General features: G+C 41.6%; 1 protein-coding gene across 1 annotated transcript in view; it reads right to left on the reverse strand.

Moving 5' to 3' along the window:
• LOC148038095 (Adaptin ear-binding coat-associated protein 1 NECAP-1) overlaps positions 1-27182 on the reverse strand; it is a 76272-nt gene that overhangs the window by 16646 nt on the left and 32444 nt on the right. Inside the window, exons 2-6 of the mRNA XM_087668864.1 lie at positions 25996-26027; positions 25769-25869; positions 25475-25547; positions 25358-25389; positions 25189-25279 (exon numbers count right to left, since the gene is read on the reverse strand). Coding sequence (XP_087524990.1) covers positions 25189-25279; positions 25358-25389; positions 25475-25547; positions 25769-25869; positions 25996-26027 — 329 coding nt within the window. The remainder of the gene's footprint in view (positions 1-25188; positions 25280-25357; positions 25390-25474; positions 25548-25768; positions 25870-25995; positions 26028-27182) is intronic.

Here is a 27182-nt window from a genome sequence, read left to right on the forward strand (position 1 = left end):
GCAGCCACAGTGCTTAAATTGTGTCTAGACTCAAATGATTGGAATCTGAATACGTTTTGGCAAATCAACTTTGTGTCTTGATTATTAGATGCCTTGCTAGTAGACTAAAGCTATTGAAACAATGGAATTCTAGTTTTCATTCAGCTTGTTAGCTTCTTTACTCAATTTAGTAAAAAATACTAAATCTAGATACAATTTAGTTTTTTTTAAAAGTAAAATTAGGGCAGCATATGATTCAGCCCCAGGGTGTGAATCATACTCCAATCATACTTTCGTACGCATCTGCGTATGACGTATGATTGCCGTATGAAAAAATTATACATCAATTGATGGATGACCTACACTGAATGAGAGATAACCACAATGGAAGGGTGGCTATAGATGTTGATCCTCCCAAATTAGGGTTTGGTTTATGGGACATAAACACTCTCTTGGAAAGTATGGTAATTTAATGCAAGTTTGGCAATAAGAATATTTTGGGGCTGTTTAAAGAGCTAATCAATTTGTAATGCTTATTTCGCATGATGCCCCCTCTCATACCCAAAATTAGTACCCAAGAGGGACTACAAAGCATAGCTGAACCCATAGTATCCCAAGGCATCCCACCTCAAAGCAACCAAGGCATCAAACAAAGGGTGTATGCTAGTTGCCCAACGGCCTATCAAAACTACAAAGGTGATGGTAATCTTACCCTAGGAACCCAAGAGGTCACGAAAGAAGTCATTTACATGGTACTATGGTACAATGGCTTCACTGTTGAGAGCTTTGAGCTCCACAGCCAACTCCCTCATTATCTAGTCACTCTACTTTTTCCCAAACTAGCAATGGAGTACTGATAGTTGGTAGAGGATTTTGGGCACCTCTTCAGCACAATCCTCCCTTCTTTCTTTGTTGATGCAGCAACCACTGCAAGGGTTCAAAAGTACAGATGGAAGTGAAAGATACCAAGCACATACCTAAGTTTTTAGAGATCAAGGTTGGCTAGCACACCTTCAGACAATAGTTCATTGTGAGAGGGCACCCCGATCAGTGCTTGCAATGCCACGCTTTCGACACCATGCCACGGAGTATACCCGCTTTGGTACGAAAGTGACACAGCCAATGGCTGTGTAGGTGGATGATGAGGGTTTCACAAGGGTCCAACGATGTAAGAGGGGGAGGCGACAAGATGGGCTACAGTTGGTCCTGTACCTCCAACCCCGCCAACAAAGGGCTTGAGCTATTAGACACGTTCCCGCTATAATCCCCCCCCCACCCCTCGGCAAGAGAGTAAGGCTCCGCCTACCTCCCCCCGCCCCCCCCCCCCCCAACTAAGACAATGCAAACCATAGTACCACCCATGACCCCCCACCACAATCGACATCCCTCTCTCCTTGTCACCAGCATAGCCCCCCTCCCAAGCACATGGTCCCCTCTCCGCTCCTTCATTGGCCTCACCCCCCCAACATTGCAACCTCTCCCCACACCGCTGCTAGCTCTCCTCATCTGCAACCTAGTTCCCCCCTGCAAAAACATTGCCACTAGCTCTGCAACAATGCTAGCTCCTTGTATTTTCCCTCGCCAAGAACAACTTATGACACAAGTTCTTTCATTGTGGTTCGTGGTCATATATGAGAGTGGTGGGACAAGTAGAGTTTCCACTTTCCGTAGAGGTGGAGATCTTTGTAGTTCACAAATTGAGGGGTAGCAAAGCCCACTTACTTGCACCACCGGATGGGCCAAACTACATCTTCCTTCAATCTTCTCACTCAGGGGCCTGGTCGATAGCCCTAGTTGATGAGGTCATAAGGGACTAGGTAGCAAACCATGTCTCTCAATGATGGCTCGGAGAGGCATGACTAGCACTACTAGAACAACAATGGACGGGATGTCAAATAGACATAAACTAAAGGACAGGGCTAAGGTTCTGCGCCTCAGCACTATCTTTTGAGCCCCTCCCCAATGGATCCTACCGATGGATATGATCAAGTGGCCACTTGCCCAGGCCACCTGATTCTATTAGATTGCATGCAGAGTCTCATTTCTCAACTTGGCTCATGGATGCCCTGGTTGTGCAACTGAGAGCATCTATTACCCCTCCTTGTACGCCATAGGTATACCATGGGGGAATGGAGTTCACCCTCTAGGTCTATAGCAAAATGAATGCACAAGCCCAACAATTCCTCTTCCACCTCAGCTTCTTCGACCCCTAACAAGTACATATTCGGCAACTACTAGCCCTATCCATGAGTTTACACCTTGCATCCTGGAATGTGAACAGCCTTCACTATAGTGGGCACATGGTTCCCAAGAAGTTGATTGTCACACAAAATTTGCAACCCAACCCTCGCCAAACGGATTGACATCTTACTTCTTCATGAGCATAAGCTCTTTTCCACCCAAGCCAGCAAGGTGGGGAAGGTGCAAATCTTCCCTAGGGTGAGGAGTGTACAGACCTTCTCCACCTTGTTGGTATTAAGTGGAGGAATCTGCACTTCCATTGGTCTATATTTGTTAGCCTATGTGCAAGACCATGGGAGGATTATGGCAAGAAGGGTCCTAAGCATAAGGCTTGACAAGGGGACTTTTGTTTAGGAGTCCTCAACGTCTATGCTCCTCCTGAATTTGTGCACCCAATAGCTTCTAGATGGAGATTGCAACAAGTCTCCCCGTGGTTCACTATTGGATTGTGGGAGGTAACTTCAATAATCTAGAGACCTTAGAGGATCAATAAAGCCAAGGCAAAGATCTCTAGGTGTCATGAGGACATGTATTTTTAAAGCCTCACTTAACATGTGGATTAATTTTAACCACATGGTTAAGTAAATGTTGCACATGTGAGGTGTACCTGGGGTTAGCGCAAATTCACGAGCCCAAGATCCAAGGAAATCACAGGAAGTCAAAGGCAAAAGTTGATATAAGTTATCCCACACAAGTACTTGGTGGTATCTAGTGCCATTTGTTGGCCTAGGTCATTCATTTGGCCATAAGTATCAATTGGTGACACTAGAAAAGTGGCGTTTAATGGTATCTAACACTAATCTGATTGTCAAAGATGACGCAAAGATACTCAAGAATAGAAGTTGCCTAGTCAATTTCATCGTTGGCCAGTTAGATTATTTTTCAGGGCATCGAAATAATTACTAGATTAATTTTCAGTATTTAAAGACCGAAAATTAATAGTTAATTATGAATAATGCTAGAAAAACCATTTAAGAAGGCTCCTACTTGTCAAAAATGCCCATGCAAGACTGAAAAACATCTTTAGAGACTAGAGAGAGGCACTTTAGTGTATTCAGCCTGCCAGAGAGAGGGAAAAGATGTTGCTCGTCTAATTTGCAACCATTGGAGGGCCTTTTGACGCAGCCAGGGGCAAGAGAAGACCAATCGACAACACGTGACAGCATCTACAAGCTGTTCAAACAAGACATCAGCAATAAATGACTGATTTTCTTCAGTTCTTTGCATCTACAAGCTATTGAGATAGGGCAGCAGGAGTAAATGACAGATTTTCTTCAATTCTTCGTAAAGAAAGTCGAAAATTTCTCTCTCCTCAACAATCTCTCTCATCTCCCAACCTTTCTAGAGCTTTGCTCCCAAGATTGCAGCATTAAGATCACCAAAGGCTAAGAAATTTCAAATTTCTCTGCTATGAACCCTAATCTACAGGCAACAATTAGGGTTTAGCAGTAGCCTCAAGAAGCGTGCCAAAAATTGGAAGCTCCAAGACTTGGATTTAGCTGGGCTGAAGCTGTTTTCAGTCAAATTCAAGTGGAGGGACCAGAAAATCAATGAATATTGGGCATTTTTCATCACCATCAAAGCGGATGAAGGCCAATTGACTGTCCCAAATCAAGGGGCAAATCAGATTAAAGAGTTGTTGGTCATTTTGGACAGCAAGAAAAGTTGGAATACCGAAAGGGATTGGGAGAATCCCATTGTACATCAACTTCTTCTTTGATTAAGTTAAATAAATACCGAAAGGGGCCCCGGTTTTGGGGCCAACAGGATATCCAATGTCCAAGATTATATGGTAAAGTGTGCATTTCAATTTTGTGAATTTGTAAATTGCTGTAAATAGTTCTTAATCAGGTTATTTACCACCCTATCCGAGGAGGAAGGCTAGTTACATGGTTCCATAGTCAGGATTACCACTCAATTCCTTGATTTGGGGGGCCCAAGGCACCTAATTGCAACCCAAAGCTTTGTACAAGTGCTACTTTTTACTCTCAACTAAGAAATTACAGCAATATGTCTTCATACACTGAGATGGACTCAAGCAGTGATAATACCTCTCAGTATGAACATTCACATGAGAATGAAGGAAATGCAATGTCTGACCTTGGACAAGGATCAGACCATGGACAGCAAGCTGAAAATGTTGTTGTTGGGCAAGATGCACGACCTTCAAGGCATAAGGAGGCTGATAACCAGTAAAGTGAAGAGGAATTTGATGACCAGTCCAAGAATCAGATGAGGACAGCAGCAAATATCTTTGTTGAATTGGCAAAGGACCCTCAATTTACCCAATTTTTGAATGCTCCAAAGAAGGATAGCAAAAGCAAGAAGAAGAAGACATCTTTTACACCTTCAAGACAGTAAGATGCACCAAAGATAATGCCAAACCTTTCATTTGAAGCTCCCAAAGAAGCTAATGAAATAAAACAATTGGTACCTACAGGGCAAGGAATGCAAATGCAAGGCCATCACGGAAGTGCCAATCGAATGGATTTTGGACAGCCGGGCATATATGCTATGATGAGGCAACTAGGATATTTTGGTGGAAGCACGATTTTTCATGTTGAGGTTGGATAAGGACCATATACGGGAATGTATGGCACAAATCTCTATGGTATGCAACAACCCATGCATGGTGTGCAAGGCCCAATGTATTCGGGTATGGTTGGAAATATGCAAAACCCTATGTATGGCAGCATTGGCTTGATGCCTGGGGAACAAAGTGGTATGTTTGGTACTCCATCCATCCCCTCCAATGCTTATGAGGCTCAAGGAATGAATGTTGGTCATGCAAATGCTCCGTTTGGCATTGGTTTTGATGTAAATTCAGCAAATGCACTCTTTTTGCAGTAGCCAGTGTATAACAACTTGACATCCAAAGGGGCAATAAAAAACTGTGATGAGGGTGAAAAAGCAGTGAAGTTTGAGTCTTTCAGTGGTCTACAAGATAGGCTAAAAGCTTGGACCTTCATTCAACAGTTTGATGCAGCATATTTAGGGAGGGACTTCACAGAGTCCTCGAAGATTTAAACGGCAACCACTTTCTTGAAAGGGAATGCATTACAATGGTGGTCCACTCTTTTGATGCAAGGTAAAGCACCGTCAACATGGATACAATTCAAGCAAATGTTTGCGTCACATTGGTTGAAAAGTACCTTTGAGGTGGACATCATGACAGCTTGGAATAAGCTAGATGCTAAGGAATGTAAAAATTTGGAGCAGTATAATAAGAAGTTCTAGGATGCATTGATACCTATTACTTCTTATCGTCCCGTACCCCTTCATGAGCAAGTGGAAAAATATGTTTGTGGGCTGCCTAAAGGAATCAGGGATTTTGCATTAAATCCACTATGTCTAGCATGTCTCACCTCATAGAGATTGCTACTACAGTCGATGCTTTGCTGCGTGGGAAGGATTTGGGCTTCTTAGAGAGTGGAGAGAAACCGAATAAAAAGTTGTTTAAGGTTGAGAAAAGGGGTGGATCTGAAAAACAGCCTGAAAAGTGGCCAAAATAGCAAAGAAAGGGCTCGAAAACATTGGCACACTGTGGGAATTGATGGTTGCAAATAAATGTTATATTTATAAATAGAAGGGTCACATTGCAAGGGATTGTCTCAATAGATAGCAAGCTGGAAAATCAACAAATCAAGGAGATTCTAATGTGCATGAGATCCCCAGCTTCTTGGATTTATGTTCTTACTACAGAAAGTATGTACGCGGATTTGCTGAAATTGCATCTCCATTGCACATGCCTTGCAAAAGAAGGATGTGCCATTTAGATGGACAGTCTAAATGGAATGTGCATGAGATCCCTAACTTCTTGGATTTATGTTCTTACTACAAGAACTATGTACGCAAGTTTGCTGAAATTGCATCTCCATTGCATGCCTTGCAGAAGAAGGATGTGCCATTTAGATGCACAGTAGTGGAAATTTCAGCATTTGAAAAGTTGAAGAAAAAGATGACTTCAAATCTTGTGCTTGTGTTGCCTAATCTAAGGAAGTCATTCATAGTTCAATGTAATGCATGTTATAACAGCATTGGGGCCGTTCTTATGCAGAATAGCCGAGTTGTGGCTTATGAGAGCCGAATTCTCCACCGTGCAAAAAAGAATTTGCAAGTCTATGAGAAAGTGCTCTCGGCTGTAATTCGTGCACTGTCTACGTGGAAACATTATTTATTGGGGGTCGATTTTACAATGCAAACAGATCACCAAACTTTGAGCTACTTTCTAACAGAGAAGCATATGAGATGGCAAATTTTCTCTCTATGTTTCATTTTCAGATTATACATATTGATGGTAAAAAGAATATTGTGGCTAATGCACTCTCACATAAGCCACAAATTTCAGCCCTTAGCATGGTTTGTCACACTGAGTTGGATGCCATGAAAGAGCAATATGTTGTTGATATGGACTCTGCTGATGTTTATGATCAGTTTTGCAATGGCCAAAGGCATGAACACTTTGTCCTAAGATATGGATTTCTGATGATGCATGGGCGATTGTGTGTCACAAAACAGTTAAGGCCTAGAGCTATCACTGAAAGTCATGCTCCTTTGTATGATGCAAGACACAAAGGTATTGATGCCATGGTCAAGGCAGTGGAGCATTTCTTTTATTGGCCAGATTTGAGGCATGATGTAGGACAATTTGTTAAACATGCATCGTATGCCAAAAGGTAAAGCATGATAGGCAAAAGATGCTGGGTTTGTTGAAGCCCTTGCCTATTCCAGATAGGCCTTGGTAAAGCATTGCAATGGGCTTTATTCTTTAGCTTCCTAAGACACCTACAAGGAATGATGGAATATGGACTATCATTTGCAAGTTTAGAAAACAAGCCCATTTCATTCCGATAAGGAAGAAAATAAAGGCTGATCATATGGCACGATTGATTTTGCAACACATCTTTAAGTATCATGGTATGCCAAAATCGATCATTAGTGATCGAGACTCTCGAATGACCTGTTTATTTTGCAAGGGGTTATTTGAGAATATGGGTACCACGCTCAAATTCCCATCATCCTTCCATCCGCACAAAGATGGTTAGTCTGAGGAAGTAAATTCTATAGTGTTAGATCTTTTGAGATACGATTACAACAAAAACACAAAGAGACAGACACAGACACAAAAAGCAAAACTCAAACCCTAAACACAAAACTCAAAACTCAAACACAAACAGAAGAAGGGAGAGAAGAACACAACTCTAAAGTGAATGAATACTACAAATGAATATAAGAGTGTACAAATACTCAAGGGCAGAGTAGTGTGTCGGAGAGTGACATCCACCGGAGACAGATCCAAATTCTACGACCACCAGTCGAACTATGAAGAGAGAGAAATCTGCAAAACACTGACACTAGAGGTTGCTGGAGACTAAGGCCACAACTGCAGAAGGGTATGGTGATGTCAAGCGACTCTTGATGAGTGCAAACGCAAGCAAGAAGATGTCGCCATATGGAGGAGCAGCTACACTGTTGCCAAGCTGATGGAGACGCAAACGCAGGCAGCTAGAGGGTGTGGACACCGACGCCTGGCTGATGAAGATCAAACGCAAGCACCATATGATGGTGGAGAGACTAGCGATCACAGCTGGAGGCCAATCGCAACCTGGAAGGAGATGCTAGACAGTGGGCGACAGCTGGAAGAAGGCACCAAGGCATTGCAAGACTGGAGGGGCTGCCATGTGTAAGTTGGTTGATCTTTTCAAACACCTGGTCTTTTCACACACACACACACACACACACAAACAAAGACCTCACTTCCTCGCTCAACACCAAATTGGCGCCGAAGACCGGTGCCCCTCTCGGTATTTCTTTATCAATTAAAAGATGGAAAGTTACAAAAATGAAATGCTCCAAAATACATAACTTGTGAACAATTGGTTTTCATCTTTTCTGAGTAAATCCCAGCTGCATAAGGACAGTACAGCATGACCAGAACAACATCCCTTTTAGAAAGCGTTTTCTATGACCATAACTCAATAATTCACGTGCAGCATTGCAATCTGCAGAACTCTGTATTTATTGTTCTTACTGTCCAGCATATCCAAAACAACATCTCTTTTAGGAAAGCATTTTCTGTGACCATAACTCAATGATTCATGTGCAGAATTACAATCTGCAAAACTCTGTATTTATTGTTCTTACTGTCCAGCATATCCAAAACAACATCCCTTCTACCTTGGCATCATTCCAGCGGTAAAATAGTCCCATAAACAGCACTAAATCAGAGCTGAAAAACCATGTTCCTGTGTGGCATGGTAATCACTTTCTTTAGTTCCTGCATTGGAGAAGCCAACAGTTACTCCCGTACCTGGACAATGAGGCTCTTGCCTCAACAAAAATGCAAAGAAAACACAAAACTGTACCTTCAATGGAATCAGCCCATCATGCAAAGCATTCCCTCTTAGAATAGAGAGAGAGTTGACCAGAGGGAGCGAGCTCTACCTCCATACATGAGTCAGAGACGAAGAAGTACTCTCCATAGCTGATGTTCTTGTAGCAATCTGCCCTTAGCTCCTCAAAACTTCACTCTCAGATCTGCCCCTCATGCCTATTACATTTTTCTTTTAATGTTCTCTCTCTCTCTTTTGGGAATTTGTACCACATGGCATACATGTAACAATTTTCCCGTTTAAACCTTCCGGTCTAAAATCCTCCACGATCAGTGCAAAATTTGACCTCGGCACGGACCAAAGAATTAATCCTCGTGCAAAAACGAAGATAATGACGCGAACAAATTCTGGGGTCCAAAAATAGTAACTCCCTAAATTTTAGGGATGGTGATCTTTGCATTCCTCAAGTTGTTCTGAGCAATTTTTATCATTGCAACCACATCAAAAAGTGTAGTGTGGCTCAATTACAGTGACTTTTATTCTGTGAGCATTCTCACATGTGCATCTTCTGTCTTAGCTGCTAGGCTCATTGTCCTACACTATCTCCAATGGCTAAGCACATAGTCCCAAACCACTAGCATTCTATTCTAGTCCAATTTATCCCATTGGCTGCCTCTTATGACCATGCAAAGATCCTCGCTTAATCCAAGAGAACTCTGGGGGTAAAAAGCAACGGCAACTAAAGAAAAGAAAAATAAAATATTTATATAAGTAAATAAGGAAAGCAATTGCAAAAAATACCACCACCTGGTGACATTTCCCCTCTTGAAAGAAGCAAGTGACCTCGATTGCATGCCATGCATGCCAACGGATAACACAAGACGATAACAAGATTCTCCATGTTACTAGTGCCATCGCATGTATCACTTGCTAAGAGATGACACGGGGCGATGGTAGGAGTTTCCCCACTACCATTTGTGCCACTACAAGTTCAAGTCTCATATAGGTGGAGGACCACATCCTGTATCCAACTAGGAGCCTTTCTAATATACATATTTCCGGATGCAACACAAGGCGATAGCATGTATCCCCGAACTATTAGTGCCACGATATGTATAATCATTCAACTGAAGTATAACAAATACAACTTCAAAGTACTAAGATTTCATTCAATGATACACATATTAATACCAAAGTGTAAACCATACATTGTGCAATATTCAATGAGATGAAGTGTTTAACTATACAATAGAGAATGTGCATTGCTTCAAAAAGCATTCTAAGTCACTGGAAATTCCAATAAGAAAGCTTCTCGGTAAAGTTGAAATAACTAAGGCGAATCTGCCAATTCAGCCTATTCCATCCATTTGGCATCCATTGGTGAATAGTTCTTGAACTTCACCAAAAATCTTCTTATAACTCTACCTTTCACTTTCCTATCCTTATGTCCTAGGATCTACTCACGAACTAGAATCTCATCTAATTCCTCTACTTCAAGCTATTCCTCTTGAACCATATCTTCTGGCACTTCACCAATAAAAGGCCTCAATAGGCTCACATGGAATGCATTATGAATTTTCCAATTCTCTGGCAATTTTAGTCTATATACCACGTCATTGATCTTCTCTGAGACTTGAAAAGAGCCATAGTAACACATACTCACCTTTGAAAATAAATGTTCCTTGCCCTTCTGTTCTCTCAAACGTGCCTTTTCAAAACGCAATAAGACCCAATCATCCTTTTTGAACCAAAGTTCCCGAAGATGACTACCAGCAGCTCTTTTCTGTTTAGCTTGTGACTTTTCTAAGGCATACTTAACCTTTTTATATGCTTCTTCCCAATCTTTTACATAACGATCTGCTTCAAAAATGTTATCTTTTGTCTGCAAAATGAGAGACAGTTTCTTTCCACCTTCCACAATCTCAAAAGGTGCCTTGCCACTAGATGAGTGCACCGTATTATTGTATGCATACTCAACCAAGGCCAAGTAGTGTTTCCAAGAAGTCCTATGATCTGAAACATAACACTTCAGTAGATCTAAAACTGTCGAATTTGCTTCTTCAAACTGTCCATCAGTTTGTGGATAGAAAGAAGATGAAAATTTCAACGTAGTGCCCATGTTTTCAAACAACGCTTTCCAAAACAAGCTAGTCATTCTTGGGTCCCTATCACTGACAATTGACCGTGGCATTCCATGGTACTTGAAGATATTATGCATAAATATCTTTACCATGTGTTCTCACTTAACCTTTTTCCTTACAGGAATGAAATGTGCCTGTTTGCTGAATCTGCAAATGATAGTCCATATTCCATCATTCCCTGAAGAAGTTCTTGGAAGATCAAAAAGGAAATCCATGGTAATACTTTCCCATGGCCTTTCTAGAATAGGCAGTGGTTGCAATAACCCTGGTACCTTCTGTCTATCAAATTTGACCTTTTCGCATACAAGATAAGATCTAACATATGCATCAACATTAGATCTCAAGGCTGGTCAATAGAAGAAAGTCTCTACCGCTTTGACTTGTAGCATCAATACCACGATGTCCTGCATACGGTGGAGCATGACTTTCTAATAAAACTTTTGGCCTTAGCTGTTTCATAACGCATAATCTTCCATGCATCATGATGTTGGCCATTGATCAATTGTTCATAGATTTCAGAGAAATCTTCGTCATCACATATTGCTCTTTCATATCATCCAATTCATGGTGACAAGAAATTGAAACAACTGACACCTGTGGTTTGCGAGATAAAGCATCTGCAACTATATTCTTTTTGCCTTCCACATGCACTATCTGAAAATGAAACATAGATAGGAAATTTGCCCAACGCATGTGTTTCTCTGATAATTTAGCGTGTGTGAGAAAGTATCTAAGTGTTTGATGATCTGTTTGCACTATAAAATCAGCACCAAGCAAATAGTGCTTCCAACTAGAAAGTGTATGGATCACAGTCAATAACTCATTCTCATAAATTTAGTAAATCCTTTCAATGACAGAAAGTACTCTACTCTTGTATGCCACAACTTGGCCATTCTGCATTAATACAACACCAATTTTATTCCCACATGCATCACATTGCACTACGAATGGCTTAGACAGATCTGGCAAAATAAGTACTAGATATGTAGTCATTTTTCCCTTCAAACATCTAAATGTTGATTTCTCTTTGTCAGTCCATTGCCATTTGGCATCCTTCTTTTCAAGCGCATGTAAAGTATCTAAGTGTTTGATGATCCGTTTGCACTACAAAATCAGCACCACACAAATAGTGCTTCCAACTAGCCAATAACTCATTCTCATAAATTTGGTAAATCCTTTCAATGACAGAAAGTACTCTACTCTTGTATGCCACAACTCGGCCATTCTACATTAATACAACACCAATTTTGTTCCCACATGCATCACATTGCACTACGAATGGCTTAGACAGATCTGGCAAAATAAGTACTAGATATGTAGTCATTTTTCCCTTCAAACATCTAAATGTTGATTTCTCTTTGTCAGTCCATTGCCATTTGGCATCCTTCTTTTCAAGCGCATGTAAAGGAGAAGCAATCTCTGCAAAGTGTCTTACAAATCTTTTGTAGTAAGAGCGAAGGACAAGGAAACTGCAGACATCATGAACGGTTTTCAAGTCTAGCCAAGAGACAATTGCTTCTATCTTTGCAAGATCCATCTTCACCCCATCTTTAGAAACTATGTACCCAAGGAAGTGAATCTCTTTCAAAAAGAATTCACTCTTCTTGCCATTAATGAGTAATCCATTATGCTTAAGCTCATTAAAGAGTGTAACTAAGTGTTTTCTATGCTCTTCTTCATTCTTTGAAAAGATAATCATATCATCAAAGAATGTGACAACGAAACTTCGATAAGGGCGGAAAATTCTATCCATCATCTTGTTAAATGTAGCAAGAGCATTGGTCAATCCAAACGGCATGACTAAAAATTCATAGAGACCAAATGTCGTTCTAAAAGCAATCTTATGGATATTCTCTGGCCTAATTCTAATCTGATGGTACCCACTTTTCAAATCTATCCTGCTAAACATTCTTGCTCCCTGTAAACGATCAAGAATGTCATCTATCCTCGGAATGTGAAACCTATTCTTGATCGTGTTCTTATTCAGGGCTCTGTAGTCAATACACATTCGCCAAGAGCAGTCCTTTTTCTGAACTAGCAACACAGGTGAATAAAACGGAGAACTACTGGGCTGAATTAGTCCCTTCTCTAAAAGCTCATTAACATGTGTCATAATCTCTTTCTGTTGCGCTGCACTGACCCTGTATGGTGGCCTATTGGGTGGACTAGTCCCTCGAATAAGATCTATGGTATGATCTTCAGGCCTCTCAAGGGGTAACTCTCTTGGAAACAAATCTGAGAAACAATCACTGAATTTATCCAAGAAAACCCTTCTACTTTCATCTAGTACAAACATATTACTGTCAACTTCATTAACTTGCTTTGCAAAAAACCAAGTACGCAAAAATATAATTTTTTATTACAAAAGTAATTGCAGAAGCAAAAACAATTGGGACAGACTCTCCTTTAAGCTTCACATCTAACACATGAGTCTTGTCCCTATGTACAAGAGTAATCGTTCTATTGTAAGTATCCAAGATAGCATGCTTCATGTGGCACCATGGAATACCCAACAGAACATCACAGCCCTCTAAAGGCATAATATGGAACTCCTCTGTGTCCACATAGCTCTGAATGTGCATACGAAGTTTGCCAAGAATGGGGGTGACAGGTTCAATATGTCCTAGGTATGCCAAATCACCTATCCAACTGGTCCCGTTTCCTCAGGCCATATACCCAGCTTAGCTGCCAATGCCGGTGAGATAAAGTATACACGAGCTCCAAGATCAAAGAAAATAAGCACTGTGGAATCTTTGATCTTTCCCCAAGCTTTGCACAATTCTGTAGCATCATCAGTTGACTGATCTCCCACCATATCAGGCACTAAGCTAATGCTGGGCTTCTTTTTACTTGCCGCATCTTTATCCTCTGCATCTTTAGAAGATTGTTGTGGGTACTTAGAAGGAATATGGCCTTTTTATTCACATATAAAGCATTTCCCAGCCATCATTAAAGCCTTTCTTTCTTCAAATGATTTGCCAAAAAGTGGCCTCTTCTGTCCTTTGCCTTATATAAAAGAAGTTTGAGGTGGCTACTGAAATCTATTCTTCCAAAAAGACTTCTTTGTAAAGCTGGTATTTTCTGGAAATTGCTTCTTGTTCTTGCCAAGATCCTACTTAAACTGAGAATCCTTCTTTTCATTGCCTTTAAAGCTGTCAACTTTTCCTTTCAACAATGCATTTGCCACACCAGCATTTTCAATTAACTGTACCATATTTGTAACCCTAGTCTTGGTACAATAATCCCTGATGGCTTCGGGCAAACTGCAACAGTACTTTTCAATTTGTTCTGACAAGGGCACTGTCCTATAAGAACTCACAGGCAAAAGTACTTCCCAAAATTTCTTATTGTACTCTTCTAAATCCGCACAATTTGCCGCGTCCAATTTATGCCATGCAATCATGACATCTACTTCAAATATGTTAGTTAACCATGAGGCTGCAAACAACTGTTTAAAATGGACCCCAGTGGCACGTGCATATCCTTGCATCAACAATATGTTCCACCACTCCAAAGCATTACCTTTCAAAACAGTTGCAACCTTCCGCACCCTAGAAGTCTCAGTAAAATTCCCTCCAATGTAAGTTGCATCAAACTGCTGTATAAATGTCAAAGCTTTCAGCTTATCTTGCATACCACTGAAGGTTTCAAACTTTAATGCTTGACCATCCTCTTTATAGTCTTTAGGCTTTGCACTTTTTGGTGTCACGTTGTCATAGACAAGGGGCTGTAAAAAGGGGAGTCCCTTAGGCGCATTATTAGCATTAATTTCACAAGTCTTAGTTGCCATATGCCCACTAGGCTAAAAAAAAACAGCCGCTGCATTTTGTACTCCAAGCATTAAATAAGGACTCTGCAAAGTCTGATAACTGGGCTGTAGACCAATATTAGCATAAAGTGGGTTCATTGCCTCAATAGGTATCATTCCTAATGGCCCTCTAGGCAACTATCCCTGATAACCCGTGGGTAATCCAACCATTGCTTGAAAAACTGACCCACCACCAAAGTAACCAGGATAAGTAGCAGACTGAGGAGGAATAGTCTGTTGTGCCACTTGTGCATAAGTGCCTTGGCCATTCACTCCCTAATCCTATGCTTATGCTTCTTGTTGCACTAGACCTATCTCCATGTTTGGTGTCTTTTCCACATTCTCACGCACATTAGAGGTTTGCCTTTTTTAGCGCTCCATGGTATGATGCGATGACTCAGCCTGAGAATCCTCATTATGTGACTTCAAAAATTTTTGCATCCGAGGATTCTTTACAAGCTATTGGAAAGAGCCAACCATACTGAGGAGTTGTGCCATAAACAAGTCCTCCTGTTCTTGCTCCTCATCTTGTGGTTCAATGTCGGTTCTAGAAGGTACTGACACCTGTGCACCAATACTCTCTCTTCGGTATCTATGAGCAGAATAAGAACTCTCTTCTTCATGAGGGAGTTTTCATTTGCCTTTATCCATGTCTGCCATCTCTCTAGTCTTGTAATCACCCAAAACTCTCCGAGCTTAAATTCTTACAGAAAAGAATTCAAATCCCGGGATGGAACCATGGAACCGGTCTATGACTCACATAAACGTTAGTTCCTTCAATTAACACTTGGTCTCTTCACACACACACACAAACAGAGACCTCACTCCCTCGCTCAACACCAGATTGGCCCCGAAGATTGGCGCCCCTCTTGGTATTTCTTAATCAATTAAAAGATGGAAAGTTACAAAAATGAAATGTTCCAAAATGCATAACCTGTGAGCAGTTGGTTTTTATCTTTTCTGAGTAAATAATTTTCTATGACCATAACTCAATAATTCATGTGCAGAATTGCAATCTGCATAACTTTGTATTCACTGTTCTTACTGTCCAGCATATCCAAAACAATATCCCTTCTAGGAAAGCATTTTCTGAGTTATGCAGAACTCTGTATTTACTGTTCTTACTGTCCAGGATATCCAGAACAACATCCCTCTTAGGAAAGCATTTTCTGTGACCATAACTCAATGATTCATGTACAGAATTGCAGTCTGCAAAACTCTGTATTTACTCTTCTTACTGTCCAACATATCCAGAACAAGATCCCTTCTACCCTGGCATCATTCCAATAGTAAAACAGTCCCATAAACAGCACTAAATCAGAGCTGAGAAACCCTGTTCCTTTGTGGCATGGTCATCACTTTCTTTAGTTCCTGTATTCGAGAAGCCAACAGCTGCTCCTGTACCTGAACAGTGAGGCAAGCAATAAAAGTGCAAAGAAAACATAGAACCGTACCTTCGATGGAATCAGCCCATTATGCAGAGCATTTTCTCTAAGAATAGAGAGAGAGTTGACCAGAGGGAGCCAATTCTACCTCCATACATGAGTCAAAGACGAAGAAGTACTCTCCATAGCTGATGTTCTTACAGCAATCTGCCCTCAGTTCCTCAAAACTTCACTCTCAGATCTGCCCCTCATGCCTATTACATTTTTCTTTTAATGCTCTCTCCCTCTCTTTTGGGAATTAGTGCCACATGGAATACATGTAACAATTTTCATGTTTAAACCTTTCGATCTAAAATTTTCCATGATCGGTGCAAAATTTGACCTCGTCACAGCCCAAAGAATTAATCCTCGTGCAAAAATGAAGATAATGATGCGAATAGATTCTGGGGTCAAAAATAGTAACTCCCTAAATTTTAGGGATGGTGACCCTTGCATTCCTCAAGTTGTTCTGAGCAACTTTTATCATTGCAACCACATCAAAAAGTGTAATGTGGCTCAATTACGATGACTTTTATTTCGTGAACATTCTCACGTGTGCATCTTCTGTCTTGGTCAGGCTCATTGTCCTGCACCATCTCCAGTGGCTAAGCATACAGTGGTTTGGCATACAGTCCCAAACCACTGGCATTCTATTCTTTAGTACCCATTCAATATGAAACCGGTCCTAAGGCTCAAACAAACCGCTAGTCCAATTTGTCCCAATGGTTGCCTCTTCTGGCCATGCAAAGATCCCAGCTTAATCCAAGAGAAATCTAGGGATAAAAAGCAACATCAACCAAAGAAAAGAAAAATAAAATATTTATATAAGTAAATAAGAAAAATAACTGCAAAAAGTATCACCACTTGGTCACAGCTGCAATCTACAAAAAAAGATGGACTGAATGGAGAACAGCATACCTATTTATAGAAAGTTTGGGTCCTCCCAAGTGGGGTTCTGCTTATGGGACACAAACACTCTCTAGGAATACATTTTTGTTTAAAGAACAAGTTTGATTCATTAATTAAGTATGTTTTGGGGTTGTTTAAGTAATACTACTGCATTTTTAGTTCAACATTCTCTCTCAGGCCCAACAACGGTGCCATGAGAATGAAAGCCAGCCAGTGGTGTCAACAGCCACCAATGGAAACAACTTAGGATCCATTCAAGTGGTGCTCTACACAATGAGATGCAAAGTGTCCTACATGCTAAAGAATGCTCATGCAACAGGTGCCACTTAGACAGTGTCCCTCGTGGGAAATTCACTTACCCAAGTGCCCTAGTACAAAGATGATGAAATCATGCAATGCAAATATTGTAGTCGCGAAGGCTATGTTGTAGTCGTGATGGCGATTCGATGAAGAAACTGATATGATGAGGAGAACGGAAGACCACACAGTCCGATTCTCAATAGGGGAACGAGATACGTTTTTTCCTCCCAACCTTGCCTAGTTAATTGCTAGCAACTCTCATCATGATCCGATTGCCAGCCGTCACTTCTTGGTGAGTCCTACTATTCCTGGACTCTCTTTAATTCTAGGCTCCTGCTTTAAAAAGAAATTCAACATAGAGAACATGTATTCCTCCCCTCAGTCCGAACGGAGAGTCTTAATTTTACAACCAAACTGGTTTTCAACAAGTGCAATAAAAGCCAAGAATGCATCATACACTTCTAACTTTTTCACCAAAGAGTAGACCCAACAAAATCAAGTAAAGTCATCAATAAAAGTCACAAAATAGTAACATCCTCCCAATGACTTTGTCTGCATAGGCCCACATACATCTGAATGCACTTACTGCAACCTGGTTGTTGCTCGAAAAGCAACATCACGGGGAAATGAAAAACGATGCATTTTCCCCAAAATACATCCTTTGCACAAGTGCTCAGGAGGTCTCTCCAATAGAGGTAATCCATCTAGCATCTGCGTACACTGTAAGAGCATCAAGCTGCCAAAGTTCACGTGCCCCATCCTAGCATGCCATAACTCTACTTGTATCATAGCAGGAGTTAGAGTGGATGTCAAATACGCTAACTGATCAACTGAAAGAGCATCCAACTCATATATCCCATAACATAAAGTACCTATCAAAACCAAAGTCATGTGTTCTTTGTCTCTCACCATGCATCGGTCATCATCAAATGTGACCTGCAATCCACAACGTGCCAAAGAAGAGATAGAGAGCAAATTATTCTTTATGCCTGGCATAAATAAAGCATCCTGTAGGCGGAGAATAGAGCCATCAATGGTTGTGAGCACAATCTCCCCAATACCTCTAACAGGGTATGATGCATTGTTGACACACTGTACAGACTTGCCAACTGGAGCTACATGAACAGATGCAAATAAATCTCTACGAGATGTAATATGCCTAGAAGCACCACTGTCAAAAAACCAAGTGCATGCATCCTCAGTAGTGTTGAATGCTCGATCGTCCCAAGAGGTGTCATAACTGCATGTGTAAAAACAATAGTCCCTATCTGCAACAAAGGACGTGGACTCAATACAGTGGAAGGAGCATCGAAAATAGACATTCCTAACTCCTTTTTCTTCTCTTTGGCAAAATGCGCTTTCTGCACTCAGTGATGTAGTGGCCTAGCTTCTTGCAATAATGGCATTTGCTCTTTTTGGCTTGCGTACCCTCCCTTGTTTTTTGTTTGCCTGTGATGTGCCAGAAGTCCCAGAACTCTACGGAGCATTCTTCACTTGGCTGCCTTTGCCCTTCTGTCTAGCCATAAAAGCCTGCTCAAAGGCTATAGCATCCACACCACTATTCCTCCGTGTTTGCTCCTCCTCTAGAAGCAAAGTGACTAACTGAAGAAAAGCGATGAGCTGCGCGGCAATCCTCATGGTGAGGTTTAAGGCCGTATGAAAAGCCAAGTACGAAGGAGATAATGAGTTCAAAGTGGTAGATATCATCTATGCATCCGAATAGTACTCATCAACATTCATGACTTGCTCTCGCAAGTCCTGAATTTTGTTCAAGTGATCCTGAATAGAATCACCTTTATCCATTTTTAATGTCTCTAGCTCTTTCTTTAAGAAAGAGATGTGAGTCTCATTCTTGCCTGCAAACATCTGCTCCAAAGTTAGCCAAGCTTCTCGTAAAAAAGCTGCTAAACGAATGTGGGGGATGATTGACCGCTGAACTGCCAATACAATCAGCGACAAAGCCTGTGCATCCCGTGTATCCCATGCTTTTTGAGCTAATGTTCTTTGGGGAAGTGGCTGAAGTGGAGCAGGCTGAGGTGCCCATAGTGTACGTCCTCCTAGAGGAGGAGTAGCTGGAGCCACAACTCCAGGTCAAGCTTCTTCTCCACTGACATAATCCCAAAGATTTTTTGCCACAAGTACATTCTTCATCATGAAGGACCAAAGTGAATAGTTATTTCCATCCAATCTGTCCTCCTTGGATACATAGGTGAAAACATCTCCTCCCTCCCTTGCCATGATTTTCAATTACCAAAGAAAGATTAAAAAGAGCAATGTCAAAGCAGGACTACATTAGAAATCTGAAAATTTTCAGAATTGCAAGAAATAACTTTCTGCAATTAGTGTGTACAGAGGTGCACTCTGTCAAAACTGTCTATTATGCATACAGTCCAACGTGCAATCAGTGTTCAGCAACACTGTACCAGTAAAATCCCCAAAATTTCTTGCCTCCGATTTGTCAAAACAGTCTGTCAGTGACTGTAACTACAGTGCGTATGCCAATGTTCCCAAAAAACATAAAAGCCCCAAAAAAAATTTATGAATGTGTCCAAAAATTGCATTCAATGTATCCCAGACATGTTTGCTGACTTCTGTGTCTATGGCGTGCGAACCCTTGCTTCCAAAAATTACAAGAGATTTTTTAAAAAAATTAAAATACCATAAAAAACGCAGAGCCGTTAGGCACGCCTTCGGTGGGTTGACTGGCATCGGGCATCGCACACGAGTTGGCGGGCAAGGCGACTGACATCGCAAGTGAGCTGGCGAGCGGAGCGTGCAACACAACTGGTGGGACGTCGGACAAGCGGACGAGCAGGGACGAAACACTGCAGGGGCATAGTTGACGATCGAAGCGATTGATGACTGGCCAGCTAGTGCTCGATGTCGAGCGACAAGCTGGAGCTGGTGGCGCTAGCAGGAAGGGCGCTAGGCAGGCGACGCGCTGCAAGGGAGAGGGCGACTTCCTCCAAGAGTCAGGTGGTACAGGCAAGCAACACGCTGCAGGGCAGGCGGCGACTTCCTCCAGGCGTTAGGTGGTACAGGCAGGCAACACAATAGGCAGAAGTGTCATAACACCACAGGGGCGTTTGGAGATTGGCGAGCGAGTGCAGAAGGCTGGAGTGAATGGCTGAGGGGCTGTATTTGCCACAAACGTAGGCAACTGAAGACTGTTGGGGCACTCGTCAAGCTATTGCAGGTCATGCTGAAAGAGCCAGAAGCTCCCAGAGGCTGAGCAGAACTAAGCCTCAACTGAATAGAGCCAATGCTCTGATACCAAATGTGAGGGAGGACAGGATCGAAGCTCAGCACAGAAAACCAATTGACAATAGAGAGTGAAGCATGACACCCAATGCAATAGACTGAAAGAGTATAAACTGAAAGTACAAGGTACAACCCTTAAACCTTAGGGTTGTAGGGGGGTGTTCACACCCGAACATGGTAAGTACCCGCTATAAGTGTGCGTCATAAGTACATACAAAATAATACCATAAGTCTGGGGAAAAAAACCTCTCCTACCGAGAGTAAAAAGTGCCCCAGTGTCCTACTGATCACTGACACTCCGATGTGAGCGTAGGCGTAAGTGAGGCGCAAGTGAAACACCCAACAAACTAGGCAATCTTACAGCAAGCATTTGAATTTTGGCTACCAATGTGGAGTTGAGACCAAAAGCAAGGAGATTACGGTTACATAGGAATCCCACAAGACTAGTTGGAAACCCAAAACCCCCCCCCCCCCCCCCCGGTTTCGGGAGCCTGTGTTGGCTGGCAAGGTAAGGGCAGCTAGATTCTCCCCAATAGGCATCCCATTACAGGTGGCAAGTAGAGTGGGTGGTGGCCCCCATGAGGTATTATTCATAGTCCAGACTGGCAAAAGGCTAGCCCTCTATAGAGACCAAGAGGACGAGCTACTAGTGGAGGAGGATTCGTGTCATCGAGTTGCAAGGAAAGACTTGGCTCCTCGACCCCTATGTACCTTAGAGTGAGTTCCGAGAATAGTACCTATGGATCTAGGAGAGCCGACCTCTTGATGAAGTGGACTGGTACCTTGGAGAGTGGCCTTAGCCGGCCACTGCGGTTGCCAAGAAGCCCCAAGGCCTTTTGACCTGCACAGAATGGATTGGCAAGTATGTCTTGATACAAGAGGATATGGATTGGGCACCGTCGTGCAACAAGCACTAGGCAAAACATAGGATTGCCGAGGCCTTCCACAAACCTTTTGGCAACACTTGTGGGATAGTTGGAGGTTGTGGAGAGTGTCTTATTTCATATGGCTACTGCCACATGGAGGCTTGGAAATTGGGCGTGCGTTGGTTCAAATGCAACACGATGGAGTCTCCAAGTGCTGTCCACTACAACGCTTGGAAACTTCAAAGCATTGCCTCTAGAATTGTGAGGCAACACTGTTGGTGCAGAGAGGAGTATGTCACATTCTCCACCAAGTGGTGCCTAGCCTGGGCTTTGTCTCTTGAGGGGTTATCTACAACTAGCAAGCTATTAGCCATGGCCGCTACTTACTCTATGAGGCTAAGATGCATAATACTATTTTTCTTATCTAGTCAAGTTGCTATGTTGTGGTTGGCTTAGAGACACTACCCATCTGACAAGTATTAAAGCCAACAACAAAGCATTTGAAGGTATGGGGAATTATTGGAAGCCTCACAATTTGGCACATTTGGAAGGCACGCTATCAATTGGTTCTGGGCAACGACTGCCTGCCTACATATGTGACTTTAGCAAAGCTCTAGACCTCAATCATCCACTCCCTCCACAGTCGTTGGAATCAAATGCAAGTGACTCTCAAGCTCATGTGGATCTCAAATACTACTTACGTACCTCCTAGGGTAGTCATGCTCTATTCTTTGCAATGCATACAAGCAACCCCAAGTGGTGATACGCTCCTCCATGGCTTCTATCCCCCGTTTCCCCCAAACCACCTTGCGAGGTATATATGATTCTAGCATGACTTTGTATCAGCTTCAACTAGTCTATTGAGCACATGTACATTGTAATGTCTTCTAAGTAATATCACTAGCCACATTTTTCTTTTCTTTTTTTAAACTTGAACAAAGTGACTAGATTATCAACTGACTTGGATAAGCCAATTGTAGCAAATTCAGTGAACAATCACCAATACTTTGCCAAATTGACAGTCGAATCATCCCTCTCAATGATTTTGAACTCTTGGAGCTCATGGTCAAGATTGATACAACAAATACGATCACGAACCATGTAACGATCAGCCTCATATGAGAAACAATGGGGTTTAGGCTAGGATTCCAATCCCTGAATAAGTTCCCACAAGCCTTGGGAGTCCAACACATGCCGCATCAAGTTAGACCAAGTAGTAAAGTTAGACCCGTTGAAACAAGTCTTATCCATAAACGCATGCTTGGCTAATGCAAATGAATGAGTGGTTGGATGAGGTGGTCGAGAGGAAGATGGCATTGAATAGAAGTATAGGTAACTAGGTGCAACATGGCATTGAAGTCCCCGGTATGGTGATTTGGGAACCAAGCTAGCAATGAGGGATAATGATCAAGGATGAAGTGGAAATGATCAAGATATGTCTTTTATAGGAGATGTTTTGGGTATTTCTTCAGCCATCAATACAATTTCTTTTTCCTTAAAATATTAATCTTTTGGAATTGGTTTTGTGGAGTTAGATTAGGGATTCATGAGAATTTGAGAGATTAAGCCCTTTCATTTGACTAGCTCAATATGGTGAATGTTGCAAATGACCATTAGAAACAACAAAGAAAATTGTTATTATCTTAATCTGTGGAAATGCTGTCAAAAGCTAGACACAAAAAGTACTGACTCATCCCACAATTGAGGAACATCAAAACACCACATTAACAAGGAAAGGCCAAGCCCCTTCAAGGAAAATTGCTCCCATCCAGAGTAGTCTGGAGTGACATCTTGCTTATCAGCATGAAATCACAAACAATCAAAACACTCTAGATTCTCTTATTCCATCAACATGGGCAACAATCAAACGATCCTCATGTTTGTAATCTATCCTCAAGCAGACTGACCAACAGGAGCATAAATGAAAGCAGAAAAGCAAATTCGCTGTAGTAGCTATCTGAATGTAGCTCACATCCACAAACCCTTAACAGGATATGGAAACCACCAATATCTGTCTATGCAGACCAATAACTTCCACACAATCATTCAACATCCTCGATGATTAGCAAAGCTTTGTTTCCTCAAGTAGTTTTCTCAAAATAGCAATCATGCTTTTTTAATTTTTTGGATTTCATGAAATAAACACTCAACCAGCAGACATATTCATTTCATTATCTCAAGGTTGTCAAGTACGAAAGGTACGATATAGTACCGTACGATAAAATACAGTACTAATTGGTACCTTATGATTTTATAAGGTGCGGTACGATATTAGTACGGAAGAAAAAAAAACAAAAACTTGGTTATTTTGGATTATAGATAATAGAACACATGTTTAGAGCTAAAATAGCAATGTCACTTGAGTTAATAGGATGAATACATGAGGGTAACAAGGTAAAACCTCATGTACAACATGCGCAACGCGCTACTAGAAGACAAATGGGAGTGTATATGTAATACATCATACAACAAAGCAAAGTGTAGGTCGGATGGACAAAGAGGTGTTGAGCTAAAATATGCATTACTTTTGCTGATTAGTCTCTTAAACAGCCCCAAAACACACTAAAAATGCTCTTTTAGAGTAAAACCCTAAAACAGGGAGTGGTTCGAGAGAGTTCAGTGGAAACCCTAAAACGGGGAGCGGTTCGAGAGAGCTCAGTGGAAACCCTAATTTTTGGAGCGCCCTTCCACATCTATAAATAGACAGGCTGCCCCCATTCAGCCCCATTTCGTCTGTGCAGGTTTCTCACTCCACGTGCAAATTTAAGCCATCAGCCTCCTCCCACGTGGCTGTCCAACCCTCAAGAGTGCTACCACTCCATCCATGTTTGCTCTTGTTGTTGGCACCTTCATCCATGCTGACATCAGTTGTTGCCGACATCATCATCTACTCCAATCTGATCATCCAGTCATCGCCAGCCACATCAGACACTATTTCAACCTGCTGTTTACAGCAAACTGTGCACAATTTCCAACCTATGATCAGTGGTACACTGCTGCGTTTACCAGTTTCCAACCTCCAGACTATTGCGTTTTGGTGACCAGCCTACTGCCATTCACTATTCAGCACTCCTACACTCCGATTGGTGGTCACAAACTTGGGATCCATCTCCGGTGGACGTCACACTCCGATATTGCTCTGCCCTTGAGCACATTGTACACTCTTACATTCACTTCAAAGTTATGTTCTCTCTCTCCCTTCTTCTGTTTGTGTTTGAGTTTTGAGTTTTGCGTTTAGGGTTTGAGTTTTGCCCGCTGTGTCTATCTGTCTCTTTGTGTTTCTGTCGTGGTAGTACACTCTATGTGTCCTCAGTGCAAACCCTAGCAGTTTTCTTCACAAGAGGCTCTTTGTTCATTTGTGTGTGTGTGTGTGTGTGAGAGAGAGAGAAAGGCTTGGCAGTTTGGGGGGAGAGAGAGACAGACAGAGAGATAGAGAGCGGGCGGAGGGATGCTCTTGAAATTGCATACTCATCTTGGAAGTCGGGAGAGAGAGAGAGAGACTTGAAATTATGATAATAAACATAAGGCTTAGGAGTTAAAGCATATTGTGTGGTCTAGTCTTCATAGGCCAAAAATAGGGTTTTTTTTGTATGAATACATACCATACCATACCGTACGGACCGTATGGAATGAACTAGTCCGTACATGGTATGAATGCAACTATGCATTATCTCCATGTGTAGTTACCTCCTAAAATCTTGCACTTAAACATTAGGGAGATTTCTGCATCTTTGATTCATCCTCCTTATATACTTTGAAAAACCATCCCCCTAAATACCCACCCCCCAAAAGACAATAAACCTTCACTATGGCCAGCTTATGCTTGAAAACAAATGTCATTTAATAGCACATGAATTGTGCCGTTCATTCCAGAGAAAGGAAGGGTCAAAAGCATATATTGGATATATCGGATACATATGCTCTTACTTGACATGATCATATAGAGCTGCTTGAAAATCATAAGCTGGCATTCTCTCTCTGAATCCAATGCCAATAAAAGCATGCCTTGCTTGTGGACCTGGTAACATAAATATGCTGATCCAAATAAGCACTAGCCCACAAGAATGTGTCAGAAAACTTCAAATTGTGTATGTACCAGTATTGTCTTCAATGCGTAAAACAAAAAACCTGACAAAACAGGGAATGTATCAGACAGTGTTTCCTGACATTTTTAACATGTTTTTGCGCTGTGAACGACTGCATTATTACACACCTGCTGCTGTCAATGACACCTTCTATAGGAAGTGATTGATCAGCTCGAACAGGAGCTTGTGCATAAAGCTCTCCTATGTTCAAAGAAAGACAATAAGCATCCAAGTGTGTTATTCCACAAAATCTAACTAACACTACTCAAAAGTCCAAGCTGAAAAGACCTTTAAGCTGTCCATCTAACAGTCTTGTTGCATAAAAACTTGTCTTGAACATATACATGCAGCTCTTTCCTAAACAATTTGGCCTATGCTTTTTTCATTAGCAATGCCTCACCATGCAGGTAAATAGCACATGCCTGTGGTCTTGTCTTCAAGTCTGATTGTGCACTCCTCTCCTTTACTAATAACTCTTAATGTCCCTTCCCAATCCCATTTATTTATGTTCCACTCATCAGCCCTGCAAAACAAAGCACAATGTTAACACAAATCTAGCATGTAAAAGATAAAAGAGAGAAATAAATACACTTCCAACAGTAGAAACGTGGAAACATAGCTAACAAGGTGACAAATTGAGAGGAAATACCTGTATGAAGCAGCACTTTTCCTAGGGGGTATCTGTTGGTTGAAAATGTCCATGTGAGTATTACAAAACTTGTAGACATTATTTGCATATATATGCAAACATTTGCCTTTGTTGAATGTATGCATACTGAAAAAAATCAAATATTTAAACAATCTTTGTGTCAAAACAAGATGATTATAAACTGTTATCCAAGGTCTATATCAAGAGAGTTTTGTTTTTTTATTAGTTTGATGCAGGAGGATGTTATGTATGAATTTCCATGTGTAAACAACGGTATAAGTATGCTGCCTCCTTCCATGACAGCTGTCCCTCGAGTCTCTGAACATAATTAGTGCAACTGGTGCAAGTTGGAGGTCCTGGATGCATTAAAAAAACGACTATACTTGCTTTTGTAGGAATGCTGCACCACGCTCCCAAAGAGTATCATAGAGGCTGGCCACTGTCGCCCTCCATCCGATCTCCATTCTCAGTATGCTGCTGTATTTGCATCAAATTGTCCTAAAGTCTCCATCTATAATCAATGCATGATGCATGTGGTGCAACTTAGATGTCCTGAACTTGCGTGCAATCTGTCCTCAAGTCTCTATCTATAATCAGTGCCTACAGCGCAAACTTGGAGATCCTGAACTGCATTGTGATAATTGTCATACTTGCTTTGTAACTGGAATGCATCATACTGTTGCACCCCAGTTCTAAAGACCATCATTGTGCAAGGGACACCTCAAGATCCCAGACTCTTGAATCAGATCTCATTTTACTGCCACACTGTTTCACATTCAATTTTTTTTGGCCTAAACAGTACTGCATAATGGTCCATTCCAGCTTCAGCAACCTGCAGCAATTGCTGTTTTTGCTCCAGTCTCTTCCTGGAGCATCAACATCAGCAAATAAGCCCTTTTCTAGCTGCAATTTCACACCATAAAAGTACCCACACAAACTGTTAGTACCCACACATGCAAAGCCACTAGATATGAAATGAAAAGATGATGGGAAGTCTCGTCAAATGTGCTGCAAAAAACACATATGCCATGGGAAATCCTACAACATCACAACACATCACCCAAAGGAAGACCACCTATGCCGACCCTCGAGATCCCCAAACTAAGACTTTATCCTAGTCAGGTGTAACCAGCCTTCCTCCTCGAATAGGGTGGTAAATAACATGATTAAGCACTATTTACAGCAAT

Source organism: Lygodium microphyllum, chromosome 3 (assembly GCF_053477565.2).
Source record: "Lygodium microphyllum isolate KBCC chromosome 3, Lygodium_microphyllum_v1.1.10, whole genome shotgun sequence".
Taxonomy (NCBI): Eukaryota; Viridiplantae; Streptophyta; class Polypodiopsida; order Schizaeales; family Lygodiaceae; genus Lygodium; species Lygodium microphyllum.